At 34.8% G+C, this 21,309-nt stretch overlaps 1 protein-coding gene across 1 annotated transcript in view; it reads right to left on the bottom strand.

Moving 5' to 3' along the window:
* Positions 1-912: 912 nt before the first annotated feature.
* Positions 913-21,309, bottom strand: part of EMC2 (ER membrane protein complex subunit 2) — a 35,591-nt gene continuing 15,194 nt past the window's right edge. The window contains exons 6-11 of the mRNA XM_058806031.1: positions 12,264-12,349; positions 12,032-12,091; positions 9,492-9,573; positions 8,240-8,350; positions 7,247-7,351; positions 913-1,320 (exon numbers count right to left, since the gene is read on the bottom strand). Coding sequence (XP_058662014.1) covers positions 1,234-1,320; positions 7,247-7,351; positions 8,240-8,350; positions 9,492-9,573; positions 12,032-12,091; positions 12,264-12,349 — 531 coding nt within the window. The 3' untranslated portion in view covers positions 913-1,233. The remainder of the gene's footprint in view (positions 1,321-7,246; positions 7,352-8,239; positions 8,351-9,491; positions 9,574-12,031; positions 12,092-12,263; positions 12,350-21,309) is intronic.

Consider the following 21,309-nt stretch of genomic DNA (forward strand, 5'->3'; position numbering starts at 1 on the left):
CATAGGGTTTAATACACAGACTTTAACTTATCCATCTATATAGATTAGGCAGTATAAAATCTGAAAGTTCAATCATCTTGGATGGTTGTAGCAGCCATGAAAACAACATTGCAGTACTGGTACTAGAATTTGCCAAGGGTACGCTGATGCTGTTATGCAATCCTACTGAAGCTGCAGGAAATGAAATGATGGCTGCACAACTGAATTGCCACAGTGCACATCTGAACAACATCCAGAACGATCAGAGGTGCAAAATGCTAGAATGAGGGTGTTTGACTCATTGTCTGAGCAAATAAAGAAGTGCCTGAAGACAAACAGAACAGAGTTTTACAGTGTGCTAGATGCTTCATGCTGATGGTGTAACAAGCACTATCTCTCAGTAAGTGCAAGGCAGCTGAGCAAGCTCTCCTGTCACCCCTTCAGTGCAGTACCCCCTGCTCCATGTGGAGAGGCCACAGCACCACAGCAGGGGTGCCCATACCAGAGAGACAGAACAGCAGAGACCAGCACAGAGCCCCACGTGAAATTCACCATGTGGAACACATGTACAAGAAAGGACACAGAGAAGGAAGAAACAAAGGGAATATGCATACATCAATTAGAGAATTATGTGGACATGGAAGCATTTACCCACAAAGCCACAGAGAAAAATGTCTGCGCCCTTAAGCCAGTACAACAGCACTTCTGAAGCAAAGTCCACGAGTACGTTTTCACCATTTCTACAGTACTAGATATGAACTCATTAAGAAAACCCTTAACAAACTTTCTTCTCTAATAATGTGTACTCATAATCACTCCTTGATGTATTTTTCAGAAAGTACCCTGGAAGCATGTTTTTACTCTTAAATGTGCAAATAAGAAAAATATTTACCATATGTTATTAATCTACATATATAAATTTAAGTCACTGTATTTTCTTAATCATTTAACAAGTTTATTTCTACAAATTATGGCTTAGAAGCAGGTACTGTACATACAAAAATCTGAGGATACTGATGTGCAGCACGTCATTTCTTCGTGTTGTTTATGTGGATAAGTTATTCATTTCAGTGGGTATTCATCACATTTCTTATAGCAGCAATAAATAGGCATTTTACTTTTCATAAAATCTTATTTTATATAGCACGTAATCAATACAAAATTAACTTTTAACAGCACTAGAGTAACATAACCCACAGGTCATTACAGGTTAGTGTGGTATTGGAAAATTTCATATTAGATCTCTGTGCCAAGCTAAGACTGAGTGATTTGCAGAGTCTCCAACATATCTTCCACTGCCTTCAAAGAGTATTTAGTTTCTTTCTTACTACGACCTGCAAACTAAACAGAAAAGAAAGGATTGTTATTTGTCATATATATGAAATTCTATGTCTAAATCCTATGAAAGTAACAGTTCTACACACCAAATACCAATAATTAACTCTATTTACTAAAAACTTAAAAGCACAAAACTAAACCTCAGAATTTTTACCAGAATACAAACTATATTACCTTCTTCTATGAAGTAAAGAAAAAATACTTTCTGTTAAAGTAAGACAGAAAAAAAAATCTACTTATCAAAATTTACTATAAAATAATCCAAACAACATATAATCATATTTTATGGTTCAGAGTAACCATGGTGGATGACATTGTACTTGACTACTATCAAAACACCAGTTTCAGAGAATGTTTGAAATTAAGTCTGTCTTGATAAGGAAGAAAGATACAGCTTAACAAATACTACTAGTGGCTTTAAAAAGGAAGGGCTAGAAGGAGAGGAAATGCTGACCACCCCATGTTGAACTCAAAAGGGTTTTTCTACTGACAATTGCCATCACTCATAAGCCATATCTAACAAAGGAGATTCATTGACCAGGTTGGTCTTTAGTCAAATGAAACTCCTAACCATTTTTAATACACCTCCACTAAAAAGTTTTGTATTTCAGATTGGGAGGGGTAGTAAAGAAATTTCAGAAACAGTAACTAAAACTTGCTTTTAGTAAAACAACCGATCCTCTACTTAAATGGTAACATCTAAACACTCAATAAATTTTCAATTTGAAGTTTTTTATTTTAAATACCACTGGTGTCTTGCATAGCTAGTCCTTGATTTATAATGTGTCCCTTCTCCCTTATAATTAACTTAATTTAGCAAACTCTTCATGACCTGTTAAGAAAGATTAAGTCATCAAACTCAGGTAATATCACACCAGCAACAAGCTGCAGGACCTGTTAACCTGCTTTTGACCCCTAGGCTACAATCTAGCATTGCAACTCCCAATCAGCATTGAGTTTTTTTTAAAAACAGTTTTGGCACAGTAAATAATAAGCTATCTCAAATCAAAGTTAGGAGAAATTTTGTTACTGTAACAACACTTTACAGCTTAAAGATGTACTGAAAACACTCTATTTTCATGTTTTATATTTCCAGGTCATTAACTGGTGTACCAGGTTTTGATTCTAGTAGCATATATAAACCCATTCTTCAGGGTGTGCAGTTTCCAAAGTGACATGCAATAGTCAACTTCAGAGGAAAATCCAAGATACTCCAAGGTGAAAGCAGCAACTTATGCTTTTATCTGATTGAATAAAATACCCTTTCTTTGTCCACATTAAAGAGACACTTGAAAATTCCAAATCCTTTCACAACAATAAGTAAGTTTAAAAAAAAAAGTCAAAAGTTTAAAGTGAAAAATTGTTTCAAACTCAAAGCATTCAGAAATTTCAATAAAGAGCACAGAAGCCTAAATATACTGCAGCTAAAAAGCACTTGGCAAGACATGCAGAAAGCATGCAGAGAAAAGCTTCAAAATAAAGAAATATTTTACTTATTCTTGACATGGACACTGGAAGCAAAATTGACATATGACATTGGTTTAAAAAAATGCTACTTGGTAATTTCAAGAGCAGTTGCCTTCATGATACTGACATGTAGTTTAAACTGAACAAATAAAACCAAACTCTACGTCATAACAACCAGAAGCACACTTGGAAATGTAATCACTTCAAATTTGCCCTGACGAACAATTATTTTGTCTATTCAGCCATTAGACAGCAATTTGACTGATTGAGCTGGAATCCATTTCTTAAATCATGACTTAATTTTCTGTTTCCCAAATGGTTAGTAACAAAATCACCTCTCTCCAGCCATAAATAACATGTAGATTGCTAACACAGAAGAGTTTAGCAATGTACCCAAGAAGCATGTATCTGGAAAATTACTGTGAGTAGGATCACATTAAAGATTTTTGTGAGCATTAATCAAACTTGCCTGCCTCTGCTGAAATGCTTCTACCAGAGGACATGCTAAACCAATTACCTAATTGAAGAGCATCAGGTAGCCTTATTTTGTTTTGGTGTTAAAGTAACTGTGACTCAGGTCCTCAGTTAGAACAGACAGAAATTCTTCTCAGGGTCTGCACACATGGAATGATCCAGTTTCCCAGTCGTAAGGCAAAAGTAAGCTTATAATAATAATAAACTTAAAACAAATTCTTTGAATAAGGAGTACTTCACTAGCTTCTGAAATAAAAGATTAAAATTAAATTTTATTTGGGTCTTTTTTCCACCCAGTCAATTACATTTAAGACGCCTGGAGCATAATGACTTTTTTTTTTTTCAAAGGATGTGTTAGCAGCCAGGAATTCCAACTCCATACAGCAGCCCTAGTTACAAAACCTTTATGTCTTCCTGAAGAAGTTTACATTTCTCCTAGATTAGACACAGATGAGAAGTACTAATCAGCATGGATGGCTACATATTTAACATCAAATTAAGCATATTAACTAGCTGGAAGGTCAAATATCTGTGCATTTCAGACAATTTTTTAAATATTTTTTTATCACCATGTTTTCCTGTAAAGACGGTGCTGCACAGTCTAACCAACACTGGGGAAGTAAGGTTTTCTTTCTATACTCAAATACTGCTTTCTTTAAATGGCAACAAACTAAGAAGTTCCTCTGATTTCCTAGAGGAATGCACATGAAAAACAAAAATCAAGTCCTAAAGCATACTGCTTGAATGACAGAATAAATTGAAAGAAGGGGACCAGTAAAAATATTTCAAGTAAATTGTATATAAAAAAAAATTTTAAATAATTAAAAAGCAACTATAGCCAGTCATTTGAAAAAATAAAGGCAGTTCTCCAAAATTACTGAGCAAACTGCTGGTAATTCAAGTTCAAATCCAAACTGGAAATGGGGAAAGACCTCACTGCAAGACAATTGCTCAAAACTAATTTTTTGCATTAATAATTTGGAATTTAAAGTCACAAATTCAAATAATTTGTATAGATATCCAAATCAGGATTCTAAATTCACCTTGCTCTCTAGAACATGGCCACCAGAAAAATGTCATTTAGCAGTATGAGAATGTCCAGCCAATAAAACAAGTCAATGTCAAACCCAACAAGCTGTTAAGGCTCTTACTGCACTTCACAGGTGAATAATGCATGGAAAGTGGGGGGATTTATAGAGATCATATAAATATCCAGCATAAAACCTGTCTAAGGCAGGAACACTGTGAGAGTTTCCCTTGGCACTAAGTGACCAACGTTTCATCCTCAGGTCCAAATGGTGACAATTTCCAACTGCTCAGCTCACCAAGGGAGCAACAAATCAGCACTGACTCACAGGGTGACTGCCACCTACTGCATCACCTAACACCCCTGGCTGTAGCTGCTGGATGCTCTGAGTCTCTGGCACAGGGACTGGAGTAGCCAAAGGCTTCTGCAGCGCTGTAACAACCCAGGGGGGTTGGCCTGGGGATATCCTGCCCAGCTGTGCTCACTGGAGCTTCTTGTGGCTCTTCTGGGAAGGGGAATGGGGGTATTCACCCCATTTATTTGCCAAATCCTGGCTTGAGCTTCAGCACTTCCATTTTCTTGAGAGCTGAATTTCCCCTAATATTCTCATCATTCACAATGTTCTTCACTTTATATCCCAAACAGCTAACAAGAGCAGCAAAGGAGGCTATGTATGTATGTATGTATATGTGTACATATATATATATATGTGTGTGTGTATATATGTATGTATGTATGTATGTATGTATGTACGTACGTTAGTTGTGTTAACATGGCCATGGCCTGTTCTGGTAAGCTACAACCAAAAATGCTTAATGTAGGATCCAAAGCACTCCACAAAAATAGTAATAGAAATTTCAAACTAAAAGAAAACAAACAAACCAACAATCCCCCCCAAAATCCCTAAGCCCCTGCACTTAAAAATGCCCCCAGCACCACATCTCTCCCGATAAATTCGTGTTTTATCTGAGACATTATGATGATAACAGAAAGCCACAACAAGGACAGAAAAGAAGGGAAAAAAACCCAAAACCCAAACAGGTGTGCTTATCTGGATGGGAATCAGTTAACTAGAAACTGTCACAATTCAACATCCATTATATTTAGAACCAGGAGATGCCTATTTCCAGGTCTTCTAGGCCATTCCATGGCCCTCACTGGTTTTAAATTTCCACCCTGCTGCACCCTGAAAGAGACTGCTTCCCAGAAGTGCTAACAAGTCTCTACCAGTACTTTGAACTCTAGTCACAATATTTACTTAAAACATATGCAAACCCATAATCTAAGCAGTTGATTTTACTAAGATATAAAACATGGAATACTGGTTTTCACTAAAAATTCACACATCTTTTAAAACCTGTATTGTTCTGTCAATTATGAATCCATGGCGTATTCCATTCTTGAACGGTTTTTTGTAAGTGGTTGGTTGTTTTGGTTGGATTTGTGTTTGGTTTTTTTTTTTCTTTGGATTTTGTTGTTGTTGTTGTTTTTGTGGGGCATTTTGTTGCTGTTTTTTGGGGGGTTTTGGGTTTTGTTTGGTTTTAGTCCTGCAATACTTGAATTTTCCATCTGCACTGTGCTTACAGGAATGTCAGGTTTACTTCAAGTCAAAAGAAGCCTTGGTTATTTATGGAACGTCAGACAAAGTAGTTAATTCATAAACACCTTACCATCATGAGCAGGTAAATGGTTTATTACTGAAAAGCAGAGCGATTTAGAGAGCAGAAGAGAAATAAACTTTGGGCACATATTAAAAAATGCTTCATTATGTCCCCAGGGATAAATGCTCTTCACTGTGCAGTCAGAAGCTACAGGGCCAAGTAGGAGAAATGGAAAATATCTCTAACTTGGAATATATCAAAAACACATCAGCCACAAGAAGCTGCACGCTTGGCAAGGAACTGAAATGCAATTAAATATTAAGAAAACTGCACTGTCTGTAAAAGGAAAATCTAATTTAATTCCCTAATAGATGCTGCTTGTAAAAAGGCCATTTGGTAGTATTAACTGTGAAATAGTAGCAAGAAGAAAAAAATTAAATATTGGGTTCCAATACTGAAATATTGCAGGGATTAAAAAGAGCTACATATATACAAAGTCATTGAGTCATTGCATTTAATATCAATACATTTGCTCAACAAAAAAGTTGTGGGAAGAATTGGACAGCATGATGTTGATATCCAGGATTACTTTTATATAAACTTTGATTGGCAGATCATTAAGAATAGCCGTAAGGGAATCAAATACACATAATATATTTGGGATACACAGACAGAAGAGCCTATGAGCTAAAACATGTTTTCACTCATAGTTATAGAAAGAAATACAGGCTCATAATACAACAGGAAATATAAAAATTTACACATAACTTTTTAAAAAGTTGGAAACACTCCCAATGACTTCAGCAAGCTTTGATTATGGCTTAAAAAATCTAGGTTTTCACAACTCAATGAGCACTTTTTTACATAACTACATAACACCAACTTCAGCCACAAATATTAAGGCAATTAAATATGATTATGAAAGGTTAGAGTAAATTCAAGGAAAACAAAAACCCTAGAATTTTCATTTGTTTTTTAGTAAAGCAGAAGTGGATAACAAAGTCACTCTAAGAATTAAGATATACCAAGTTTTACCAAAATAGCTGTAGAATCAAGTCTTGAAGGTCAATATTACAGTAATGTACATTCAGTTAATGCTAGTAGGAAAAATATGTTTAAAGCTATTAAGTAAATGATAGCAATTAGTAACTTTTAAATTATTAATTAAAGTTTCCAGGAAACATTAACCTTTTATTAATGAAGGTTTCCAGGAAATCAAACAGAAGCAGAATGTAAAAAAAAACCAAGCAGACTATGCTGATTTACATGCAATATTTAACCTCTTGAAAAGCAGCTGATAGAAGTGCAGAAAAGAACTATAGATCAAGTTAAGAGTATCATAAAGCAATGAAGTACTAACCTGATATGCTCTGTTTATTTGGTTTGCTGCCCAGCTGGCATATTTCATATTATCTTTTTTCATTTTCGCACTTGCTTTTGGATTGGAAGCGATATGACTGGCAGACTAGGAATACAATAAAATAAAAAACAAAACCCAGTGTAATTATAAAATTTATGTGCATGAAATAAGCTGAGAACACTGAGCATCCTTACAGTCCAAGCCCCATGCACAGTGATAATGGAAAATAACAAAAAAAAAAATGTAAAAGTTATTACCAGCAAGCAGCATCCAGATAAGATTCAGCTAGACTTTTTAAACTATTGTTTGCTCTATTTAAAGCTACATTAGATTTCAGTTCAGTTCTGTACTGAGTTAAGAACCAAACCTGGACATGATCAGCTAACCCAATTTGCTTCTCCTAAAGTGAAAGCTATGAATTAGTTTTCCACATCCATTTTTTTACCAGAGACAATATAAAATACATCACTTGTCTGTCCAAGCTGCCATTAAAAACATGACATTTTCCCCTGTAGCATCAGAAAACACATTTTAAAAGCAGATAAGACTCTAGATAAAATATGCTCACCCTCACCTGAAAGAATAAAAAATATTACTTAAGAACTAAACAAAGTTTTTTACTTATATAAATAAATCCACTGTGCAAGGAATCACTGCTACCGTGCTGGTGTTTTTCAGCAATTCATCATCTTCTAGAGAGGATGCATGACTTTAAATCCTTTTTCAAGAAGTTACCTTCCTGTGCCAATAACAATAATTCTTTTGAAAATACAGGCAAGACTTAAAGGTGAAGAGCACTTCAGTAAGGAGTAGTTACTAGCACAAAATTATCCATACTCCAAAGGTATGAAAAATACCCCATATTTTAAAACAGTGCTAATAATCTGAGCTATTAAGTTACAAATCAGGGGGAAAACAGCAAATGGGAAAGGATAATATACACGCATAAACATATTCAGAATGATAACATGGAAAATACATAATTATGCTTACCATGTAAAGTCCAAATAGAGCTCTCATATTTCTGTTGTTAAGCTTCAGTGCTTGTGCAAAATACTTTCTTGACAGCTCAAGGTTTTCAAGCCCCCCCTGAGTGTATTTAACCTGCAAAAATGGTAAACGCCTGAAACTTGCATGCCATTCATACCTCAGGCAATCACTTTGAAGCAATGATATTACAAAAATTCACTCCAAGTTTGTTTCACATGGCATTTCAAATCAGGTGAGTCCTATCAAAGGCCAAATACTGGCCTGGGAGAAATCCAAGCTCTTCACAATGTATACATTTTAAAAAATTTAACTATAAGAGAAAAAACCCCAGCATTAATTTCATTAGTACATTGTTACAAGATTTTTCATCTATAAATACCTGAAAGCTTGGGACTGTCTCTTATGAAAAGCAGCACAAACTTTAAATCCTAATTCTGACTACCAGAAATTCATACTGACACTATTTTCCCACAGCATGCATGAAAACAGTTCAGCATGAAAACAAAACAACATAATGCCTTTCTTTATGTATTCAAAATAGCACACAAAGTTTAGAGGATTAGTCCATTGTTTTTCTATTCATTTTTTCAGATATTAGATCAACAAAAAGAGAGATAAATACTAGAAGATATGCTTCAAAGTCTTTCTATGAGAAAGCTACTTAGGCTTTCAAGTTTTAATGTCAACCGAATTTTACCCATGTTAACTAAACAAATTAAACCTATTCTAAGCAGTTAACAGTATAATTTAGGGGAAAAAATAATCTGGAGAGAAAAGACAAATTCAAATGGCTAAAACCTTGAGCTAAAACTTCTAACTTTACCTCTAGCTTTTACCTCTCTTCCACCAGAGCTCCTTCAGGCAGAATTTCATATGTGGATTCCAAGATCTGAGTCCACAGTAACAGGCAATGTATCATAACCTCCTAGACAGCATTGTTGTAGAAAAGTTTAGCTTCTCAAGCACTTTTTTGAAAAGTGCATAAAAACTTCAATAAGAAGAGTTCATTTAAAATTAGCTTTTATCTTGAATAATTCTTCCCCTAACTGTTATATTTAGCTTAGTCACACTGTGACTGAGTCACTGAGTATGAAAACACAGTTTTCAGAACATGTTCAGTTCTATGAGATGTTAGCATTCTCTGTGAACTCTTAAAATCTCCTAGGGAAAAAATTAAAGAAACCATTTTCACCACTTCTCTAACATAAAACCAGAAAATGTAATCAGAAGTAATTGATTTTTCTGAAATACCTACTTCAGCATATTGCTGACAATATAAGTGGTTGTGTGGATTAGTCATCATAAGCTCCTCTAAGCAGAAGGCTGCCTTTGCATAGCTGCAAAATACAAAAAACAGTGATAAAATGAGACATGAGTACACAGCTCTTTGCTTCAGTTTTTTTCCAGCACAACACAAGCCTTACTTTTCCCCTCATAAAATCACATGATTCACAATTAATTAAAATGCTTCATTTAAAAATAAAGTTTAGAACCAAGTTGCTTTTTTTATATCACGGACAGGGGGAAAATACACAAAATCTGATGGTCTAGGTACAACTGGAATAGCTCACAAAAAAACATTTAATATATAAATCTCTTATTAATAAGTGCCGTTTCTCATCAGCATTAGTGATGAGTAGAAATAGGTATTAGGTATTTTAAGACACTGAACTGAAACTGCAAAATAATTCCTTTTTTTCCTAAGAAAATTCGACTACCTGAGGATTAATAAATGCAGCTACTGATCACAGCATTTACACTGTCAATTAACCTTACCTACCAACAGTGAACCATAGAATTGAGACAAAAAAACCAACATACTAAGAACAGTTCTAAAATTCAAACACTCCAAATCTATGCATGAAAATAGCATCAGACCTCTCCAAATGGGCAAATCCTTATCATTTGAGAAGGCTAGTCCTTGAGTTTCTTAGTGTAAATTTTCAGAAAGAACTAGGAAATCAAGCTCAAAATGCAGGTTTATTGTGAAGAACCTTAGTTTTGTAATCTTTCAAATAGAACTGTCTGCAGAATTTGCATCATTTAGTGATATGTGATAGCACTATTGCTCAGTTTATGCCATAGGATTCCAAAATTCAGAGATACAAGGTTTATAATGACTGTGTGGGCAGATATTTAATATTGCAGTAAAAGCAATTTAGCAATTATGAGACCATATTAAGCCATATTATCTGTAAAATCTTGTATCCTAAAATAAATATGTTGTGGTTTTCTCTAGTGCATGTTATGATTGTCATGTATCTGTATAATTTATTAATCTGGAGATAAAAGGGCAGCAACCTCATTCTCCAAAAGCAGGAGCCAGAGTCCTCACTGCAGAACAGGGTAGAACTGAGGACTGTGTAAACCTTGTACATCTATGTGTATTTATGAACAAAAGTGAGAGCATGGTGATTTCACAAGCCTGTGATTGTGACCCTGATAAAACATATAAACTGACGAACTGCATTCTCTTTTAAAACTTAATTTTTAATTGCTTTTAGCCAAGAGCCTGATTTTTCCTTAATATCAAAATGATAATAATGATGCTTATGGAAGTATAGTGAGGACAATGAATTCTTTCCATCAACTGAAGTTCAACATATTGCTTTTTATTGGAATTACAGACCAAAACAAATACAAGCAAAAGCAATTTCTTTCTCGGGTTTTATTGCACAATTTCATAATAAAGATTATAGCAAAAAAACCCAACCCAATAATGGAATACGTATGTTTGAACCACTCTATCATTCACTTTCGTACTGACAGATTTGACAAACTTAAATATCTTTCCAGCCAATTTTTTTTTTTTAATAGCTATTTTCTTGGAAAAGTGGCTGGTAGATTTCCCCAAACAAATGGAAGTGTGGATATCAAAATTCTAGTTTATTCCTGAAGTCATCATTTAAAAGAGTTTAATAACTATTTTCTTTGAGAATGGGGTGCAAGGAGAGGTGATTGGGGAATAATTTTTTCCTCAGGGTGAGAATGGCTATTTCTTCCTTGACAATTTGATTCTTTTACTACCTTCTTAAAAGGAAAGAAGGAAACAATTGTGATATAATTCAGGCTGGCCTGAAGAACCAAAGAAAACAGGGAAAAAAAAAAGATACGCCTTTTGGTGGAGGTCTGAATTAATGCTGTGATATTAGAAAACTTGCACTAAGGCTTTGGAGCTAATCCTCTCACACTGGGATTTCCTCCTGTCACTACAGCAATAAAAAAAGCTAACAAAAACATTAAATATCCAATAAGCAAGTTACTACAACATTCAGCATTCTTGATCGCACTGGGTTTTGTACCCAGGCGACCAGATGCCTCCAACTCTGGATCCATGTTTTGCTTTGTGGGCTTTTTTTAAGAGGTTACTAAAAGTTCTGGGAGAGGTAGGCTAAAAGAAAACTGGAATATCGGTTGCTGGGATCAACTGATTTAAGAGGTAGAGAATTTAATATCTCTAAGAAGTAAAATACATAACATGAACAAAAAATGATGGGAAGTATGTGCTGTTCACTGCTGCCCTCAAACCAATTCTTTTAAATATCAGATTTTTAAGAACTACTGAAACATACAGGTAATTAAGTAAACTCTTTTTGTTTGACAAACAAATGCCTTTTTAAAGTATTTGGTAGCCAAATAAGTCTGGTAATTATTTCCAGTTGAGGCCTAGTATATTGGAAATGAGACAGCATACTTTTGTAACATTAGTTCTTAAAAAAAATCACTGTGGTTTTTGACTTAGACAGAGTGGGTTTCAAATTAATATTTTTTATGCAGACTTAGCAAACAACTTACTCGTGTTCATTGATGTAAAGTTCTGCAAGTTCATGCCAAGCTTCTTGGTCACCAACAAATCTGTATAGAGGATACAAGAGAGGGAAAAAAGAAAAAAAGAAAGAATGTGCAAGGGATTCTGTAAATGACTAGCACTGAAGCAAAAGCGTAAATTAAATGCAAATTCCACTTTAATTAAAAAGATTTATCAGAATAGCAAAACACAATCCGTATTCTTGTAAGAGACACTCACTGTTCCAGATACTCATTCAGCTCTCGGATGGCCTCGAGATTTTTCCCCTGGGCTTTTCGAATGGCAATCTTACGCTTTCTTGCTGCCTATGGGTTGACATTAATAAAGGATTAGGCCTCATAATTCCCTGGGTTTTTGTAAGGAAAGCAATTTGACTGTGCAAATTATTATCTCAATACCAGTGGAATTCCACTGCAGAGACACTGCTAGGTTGAGGTTTATAAACATACCCTATCACATCCCACTGAGAGACTGAAAATCTCTTCTTACAATCACATTATGTATGCTTTTCTTTGGAGGCACAAACTGTATGCATTATTTCATTCAAATAAATGACTGTCCAGATTCTGATAATTACAAAACAGCAGGGGATGCTAATCTTCAGCCATTCCAACTACCCCCACCTTGTCATTCACAAGATCTATGGCTGTAGAGAAGAAATGGTGACTGAGTCCTAGAGAATGCCACAGATGCATCTTGGTTGTCCCTGTGTAAGTATGGCTTTCAGCCACTATAAAATATTCTTGTTGAAGGGCTGAATGGCACCTTTAACTAATGCTAAATACACACCAATTCCCTAAACAAGTCTCTCATCATTCTTGGAGCACAAAGTAGGCTCTGCAATGTAAAGGGAATACAAAATCTCTATTTCAATGCCAAAAACTGAGCAGTACTTTGACATGTGGATAGAAAATGTAATTCAACTTAAACAACATAAAAATGAGTTATAAGAATTTTTATATTTAAATTTTGAAGTCCATAAAAGTCGTCAGAGACCAGAAGGAGGAAAGATATAGAGGATTGTAATAGCTGATTATTCCATACTTTAATCCAATATTCAGCTTCTAAATGATGCTGGTTACAGTTTTCAGGACTCACGAGGATTTTATTGAGTCCAGCTCTTAAGAGAATGGTCCTCACAGAGACTGAACCTGTGACCTTGATGTTACCAGGACCATGCTCAAACCAACTGAGTGTGTTTCAAAACAAAGGAATCTCCCCAGCTGGGAGCAAACAGTACACCTCAGCCAGCCTGAAAGTCATCAGATCAGAAATCTGACCAAATGGAAGGAAAACACAATTCCAGCAGAACATAACACAAAAAAGGAATGCCATCAGCCTCCTTCCTTGCCTCTAATCCCCATGCTCTCGGGTGACAAAACTACTGTGGTCAGACATGAGACAACAGTCTGGTGTTCATGATGTCAACACGCACACACACCCTCGTTTGCCACTTCTCCATGAGATAATATTAGTGACAAAAAATACAAAGCACACTTCTCTAGTAATTAAATCCCACTGTTTATCCCCTTCATAGCTCTAATTCTATTTCATATCTTCTAAAGAGTTTATATAGTTGGGTATCATCTTTCAGAAGCCTTGATAGGACAACTCTTCAACAAAACATTGAACAATTTTAATCTTTGAATTTCAGATAGCTCTGAAATAACCTTCTTCATGATGTACCCTAAGTTCACAGTCACATATACCCTACAAAAGTTCTTGTATATTTACAGCATTTTAAACATAACTACTCTCCTAAATAATTTTTTACCCTTTAATCCATTGTGAGCAAATCAATTACTTCCAAGAGAGTGGTAAATTACTTCAAGCACTAAAACAGAAAAGCTAAAAATGCTTTTGACATTTAATTAATTTCCTTTTAATTCATTCCCTTTATCTCCCTCACAAATAAGTTTTCAATGGAAATACAGAGAAAACAACTCAAGTGAGGAAAAAAAATATTTCACCCTTCTGACTAAATGTACGACACAGACAGAGAGAAGAATAATCAGAGGCCAAATGAGAACACAACAAGTGTGGTTTCCACTGCTTCTTTCTCCAACTGCAACCTGTGAAGGTACATACATCATTCTACTTTTACTGGGAGACATCTGGCTAAAAGCCATAACAGGAAATTTTAACTGCTGACACATTTATTACTGTAACAATAACACACTCTCTATTTTATTTTTGCTTTTCTAAAAATAACAGCATAACTAAATTTATTTTCTTTAAATTCAAAAAGAATAATCCCACATGTTTATCATGCTGCTGTAACAAGCAAAACAAAATAACATCACAAAATAACAAACAAAAAAACCTCAACCAAACCAATGTTTGCTGTCACGTTTTTTGGAGTTCTCAAAGCAATTGTAAAGCAGGTCACCCCTTCTATGGTGGGAACACCAGGGCAGTGTTAACCCACTACCCAAAGCTGACATTATGCACAGCCCACTGAGCCTGAAACATGAAAAGAGGAAAAGTGGGGATAACAATGTACTCAGCCAAAGGAATGAATCAAGTAATTACAGCCTAGGAAGACAGAAGGGTTTTTGCAGGTAACAGACTATTGACTTTATAAATGTAGCTCTTGGATTAACAACACAGTTATTCTCAAAATTTAAAGAAATCAAGGGGCTGATTAAAGTAAACCCTTGAGAACTAAAATAATCTATTAAATATATAAAATCAATCAATGCATATAAAAACTTAATTTGTAATGGCAAACAGGAACAGTCTGCATAAGTCACTCTCTGTTTCTAATGCAACTTCTTCAATTGCATCCAAGTCACTCCTCCAAAAGAGTCTGGAAACAGATTTTTTTCCATAGCTGCTTTATTTCTTAACCACAGCACTCACAAGTAACATAAATCACAGGAGCCTCAAGACATTAATTTATGAAAAGCTACAACTATTTCTTGTCACAAATATAAACTGATGTTTACCTATAGCAAGCATGTAATCTAATGCAATCAAATAACAAGGACAAAAGCATTAGACACAATTAACATATTCTGACGGTAGCACTTAGGAATTAAATGAGTTACGTTCACATCTGACAGAATCTCCCTGCTGCACCAAATCCCAAGAAATTTATTCAAAATTACACTTTTACAACTTTTTTGTCGACCTTCCTCATCACCAAAAATATAGCAACATCTGGGCTTTAAATCTGCACTCTCTTCACCCTCAAAATGCTGGGAGATAAGTTTATTTACACAGAACTCCAAGTTTACAAAAGAGAGGCTCAGCCACTCAAAACAGTGCTAACATCCTGAGGAAGAACATAATATTGTCTAGTAGCACAGAATTTCTGAAAGTCTTTTTAAAAGCACTGGAAAGAATTCAGTGAGAATGCAGAGTTTTTTTTAACCCAGATTCCAACGTTTTCCATTACATGAATAAAGTCATAAAGCCAAGAGATATGCAAAGAGGTTTTCAGTAATTCACAGGATTGATATGACAGCTGAAAAAATGAAGACATGAAAACAAACTACTGTTGCTTTTAATGGTATTTACAAACTACTCTTCTATCTGAGTTCCTATTCCTACTTTCTTTCAAACATGAAGTCTATCAGTTTTTAAATTTTAAAAAAATTCAATAATTTCAGCAGTCAGTACATTTAGAAAAATATATACAAAAAGGCCTGCATTACAAACAAAACATGGACCACAGTTTGTGTGCTGTAAACTTCTAATTCTTGTTCTCACTTATATTGCTCCTGAGCTCACTGTGTGAGTCAGCTTAAGTGCTGCTCTGTGAGCTGGAGCTCACACAGTTTCCTGAGAATCCTGAGGACAATTGCATAACTAATGGCAATTTACACTCATAGCATCAATTTTTATTTATTCCCATAAAAACTAAACAAAATGGTTTACTGCACAGAACCGCTGCCAACACTAATAACCACTTTAGCATACAAAAATAGTTATTTGTTAAGTAAAGCCAGAACTCACACCAATTCTTCAGAAGCTTTACCTAGCATTTATACCACATTTCCTATATATTAACTGCCTTACAACCAGCTGATAAAAGAAAAGCAGGCAATTTCATATTCAACTATGTTAAAGGCCCTCTTCACCAAAAACCTCACATCTCAAAACACAAACTTATTTTTAAGGGACCTATTGCAAGATATTAAAAAACTGCAAAATGGAGAGTTCAAATTTGTTCAATTATTAATTTCAAGTCCACCAAGAATATTCTTGAGAAATTATTTTTTAAATACAGGGATCTGAAATTATTTTGATGTCTAGGAAGCCTACTAAAATAGTCACAAACACTTACATTGACAAAAATTTTAAAAATAGCATTGAAGGGGTCCATTTCAGTTCTTCACATCACAACAGTAAGACTTCCTAGAACAAGCCTCAACTAAATTAACTCAATCTTCTTTCTCCTTCCACCTTAAGTAAAAAGGAAAAGGCAAAACCTCCAGTGCTGTAACACGATCTGCAGAATTTGAACACACAGATACTGTGACACAGATTTCCCCCTCAATTTTCCAGAGTTTAAAGCAAAACACTAGAATGGTTATTGGCTAATTCTGTAAATCCATAATTCTTTATGAAAAGATATATGCATCTTAAAGAAATACTTAAAGAATCAGTATCATATGGAGTAAGCTGCTTCAGTATGCACAAATTTATTAAGGAGTGAACCTTTCTAAGGTATTTCTTTTGAAGACTAGTAATCCCCAATCTGGCATAAGAACTAATCCTCCATTTGTCATGATTCTTTTTAATTAGCATTAAGTAGATTCAAAATGACGTGAGGACTTGAACATTTATCAACTTCTGCATTTCATTAATAAAACATACCAACAGAGAGTCTAACATTGTTCTAAATTTCATGGCTCTAAAGAAAGTATTAGGAGGAGAATTGTCAGTGATTGAGACCCCTAGGAAAGAAAGAATTTCTTATCTGTATAACTAATATATGATTTAACACATGATACTTTTCACCTTAAAAAGAATTTTTTTCTTTTCTTTTAACATTTTAGCAAATGTGTATTTGGTCTAAGAATTTGATCCACTGAAATATTTTCCTGGAATTAGCAAACATGAAAAATGTTACATACCAACAAAAAGTAAGAACAGTTTACACAGAGAAAAGTAAGGCTTCCCTTATCTAGTGGAGTTCTTCAAGGAGTCCTTAAGTGTAGATGAATAAAGATCCATGTAAAAGTCATCTTTGACTTAAAATATAATTTCACCAAGATGTCTCACCTCGAAGCTGCAAGCTCTGAAGGAATCTAGAGTTACCACAGCCTAACAAGGGAAGGTCTTCACATGGATAAATAAGTCAAAAGATATAAAAGAAAGAAAAGGGTTCTCTGCACTGAGAATCCCAGAACCACCTGTATTAAAAACTACTGCTCAACACTCTTGATAAGAGATCTAACAAGGGAATTAATAGTGATGTAAAGTTAAATGTTGATAAGGACTTATTTAAGTGTAAAGAACAAAAGACAACTCCAAAGAATAGCATTCACAATAATTAATCATAATGAGTACTTTTACCAGCACAATAAAACGACCCGTGAAATTTAATCTACATAAATGGCTGCATATAGGGTCAAACAACACTAATTTAATGTACACAAAAACCCTGAGTTTGTCTGGTTAGGAGGGAAACACTGGACTTGCAATAAACAGTTATATAAAACATCAATTCAGTGCCCAGAAACCATCTTAAAAAATCAAAAAACTCTGCCCCAAAACCCCAAACTGAAAATACTGTGATATTGGAGTGATCAGAAAAGAATACAGAAGAGACACATCCATGGCATCACTTTGTTATTTGTAAGTCCATAATGCTCCTGCATTTCTAACACTGACTGCCATTCAGCCCTCTCATTTCTCACCCAAATATAGGAAAAACCACAGAAATTACACAGAGAACAGTAGCAGAGTTTTGAGGCACAGAACGGCAACAAGAACAGCTGCACATTAGGACTTCTTAGCTTAGAGGGAAGAAAAGCATAAAAAATCCCTAAAGTCATGAGTATTAATAAAGTGAAAACAACTGCTGACAGTAACAGGCAAATTCAGAGGCATTAAATAAAATTGTTAGATTGAAGGTGTGGGAATGGAATAAAAACCACAAATGGGAGATTTATAGACTAATAGATTTTTATCTATTAAAAATAACATTTGATTTCTCAATTATATTGTAGATGTAGGCATGGCAAACTTAAGCAAGTTTAAAAATACATCTATGCAGAAATTTCATGAAAAGCTCTTAAAAAGAGAGTTAACACTTCTAGCACAGGAAAACTGCAACATGAAGATGAATAGAAACTGGCAGAACAGACCACAGCATACTGTCATTGCTCTGCTCTTATACACTTCTGGTATCTGCCAGACCCAGAACAAGTAAAATGGACTTTTGCCACAACTACAGTACAGCTGCTCTTCTGTTCTCAAATACTTAATTTCAAGAGACAAAATCTCCATCAACATTTAAAAGTGCTATGCACACAAAACATGGGACAAATGGTGGAATGCACTCTGCTCTCTCACTTCACCGATCATGACTGAACGTAAGGCAAAAAAAGATTTACCCTGCAATGGTGAATGATGCTGCGTCAAAACCAAAATCTCCATTTTTTTAGGACCACATAGTGCATTCCCAACGTCCCCATGAGCCCTCAGCTGGAACTAACTGAAGTAGTAGCAGCCATTCTTCACAACTCTCACCAACTCCATCCTGTGTTAGTCAGTGCCAAGCTATCTTTTTCAACTCCCTTTAAAACTATCACTGTACACACCTATGTGCAGGTCTAGTTCTGTCTTTCCTGGAAGTGTGGCAAATATATTTAAGGAAACACACATCACCTCAGAAAATTCAGCACTTTAGTAGATGTTTCATTTGGTGAGCAGTTTTCCCTTTTGCAGCTCAGAGCAACGTATAGATAAATGTACAAAGCTGCAAGATCTCCACAGGAGGTCCCTGTTAAAAATTAATTCACAGCTACTGCAGCAGTTTTAAGGAATATCACAGTTCAGATGATAAACAGGTATCCAGTGCTCAAATTTAGTGCTCATTATTCTCATCTTATCAGTGGAGACAAGGAGGTAGGGAAAGAAAGGTTACCCATACAGTCTAGAAGGCAGTAATGCACAGTCACAGAAAGAGATGCACTCAGATACTCATTGTATATAACTGCTGTCTATTTGCATGACACTAAGTAGTAAGATACTGCTCTGAATCCTTCCAGTATTCTGGATTTCCAGAGGTCTTCAACCACCTCCTCTGCCTCTTCTGAAATATGTCCAGCTCATCTACAAAAAGAATCTCAAAATAATAAGAAAAAGGGTAACTGCATGTGACCATAGGCATACACTTGTTCCTGTCCACTCCTATAAACAACAGAGTTGATGAGAACACTGCCTTACTACAAAAATTTTAAATTCACACAATTATATTCACACAATTATATTACTAAACCCATGATGGTAATGAGACTATCCACTATGTTCTAAGCTAAGGAAGCAGACAGTGTCTTGCATGAAAAGCTTGGTTGAAAAACGTCAAGAAAAACAGCTGAAGAATTATCCTAATAAAGACTTCAGATTCTATGGATTAGAATTAAGGCAGAACTTTGTGCCTTATCTCATTTTCCCCTGGTGTTGACCAAGTGCTCTGCAATTTTATTGATGGTTGAGCTGAATAATCAAGAGAAACACTGCAGGTGCACTAGGATGACAGAAGCAGGTTAGACTCCAATCTAAGTCTGGAATACATTAAATCAATTTCCTTTCTCATCAACAAGCTTTTCTGCTCTGCTGAACAGATCACCTCAAAAAGAGCCCAACTAATTAAAAATATTTAGCTGTCTAACTAAAAGACTTTCCTCCAAAGCAGAGCAGGATAAGGACTTCTCAATGAAATACATAAAGAGCAAAAGCAAACAGAAAAACCCTTTCTACCAATGCTACTAAAAAAATCAATAACTCTCTTTTATTTTGTTCTGAGAAACAGAATAAGCATTTTATCTGAAGATCTACAAACAAATCAGTCAATGTTCTGCATCACTATAAACATTTTCAATTGGACACTACATGAAATTTTAATTAATAAAAGAGCCTTATGATAGAAAATAATATGCAGCCTTAATAAGAGGAATTTGTCAGTTTGACCATCTTTCAACCAAAACAGACAAGAATGGAAAAGATTCTAATTCTCACCCTATTGAAATGTATGCAAGCTATGCATTTCACAAGAGTCACATTTCACTCATTAAAGTCTTTAGAAAAGAGGCTATGACTCAACATCTACATGCTTTGAAAAATGAAACAAAATCTCTGAGGTGACATTAACACTGTTCCATTGTCAAATGACTCATCTTTTTCAGAAAGTAAGTGCAGAGTGAGAGAAAACTTAAGAGATGATCCGATTTTAAAAAATAAAGACCATTTTGAATTCTATCCTAAGAAATTAAGTAATTACTGTTAATGTAATTTCAGCAACAAAACTTCACATGAAAGTGTAAATGTCCATTACATAATTTGAGTTCAAACTTTACTTTTTATAATGGAAAATTCTGCTATGTGTCTAAAAGAAGGAATTTTTTGGAAAAATCTTTTTCCATGCTACCTTTTGATCAGTCAATGCAAGCTATGATTTTTACATGATTTGTGTGAACAAATGTCTATGTTTCACTTAAAGCACTTGCCAAAATATTTAATGCATATAAGCAACTCCATGTGTCAGCAGACCAGAAGAAATTTCTATAAAGTTAGGTGAATGCCAAGACAAACTCAGCAACAGTTGCTTTTCTAAAATCTTGAAATATTTATTTTCCTACAGCAGCCACATGTGTTCATGGAAATAATTAACAGGTAAATGACACAAAGAAATCTACACATGACAACTTACCAAAACTTTTTACTTAACTTTCACTCTTGACATGCAAGCCTTTCCCAACCAATTCTAGTTATATAGCAAGGAACTTTCCTTTGCATTTAACATTCTCCAATTCTATTATTAGAATTAAGAACTTCAACTACACAATTGTTCTAATATTTACAACATCTGCGTCTAAATATTACAAGTTTATGAATCTTTATGATTTGGTTATGGAGAAAATTCAAATGAAGAACAATAATGCATTTTACTTATTTAAATATAATTTTGTTTTGTAATGCCATCCAACAAAGCCCTCAGGTGATGTTAGCTATGTTGAGATGAGCAAAAAGTAAAACTGCCAAAAATGCATACTTCAAAGATCTGTGGTCCATAAAAGCCACTGTAATA

This window comes from Ammospiza caudacuta, chromosome 1 (genome assembly GCF_027887145.1).
Source record: "Ammospiza caudacuta isolate bAmmCau1 chromosome 1, bAmmCau1.pri, whole genome shotgun sequence".
NCBI lineage: Eukaryota > Metazoa > Chordata > Aves > Passeriformes > Passerellidae > Ammospiza > Ammospiza caudacuta.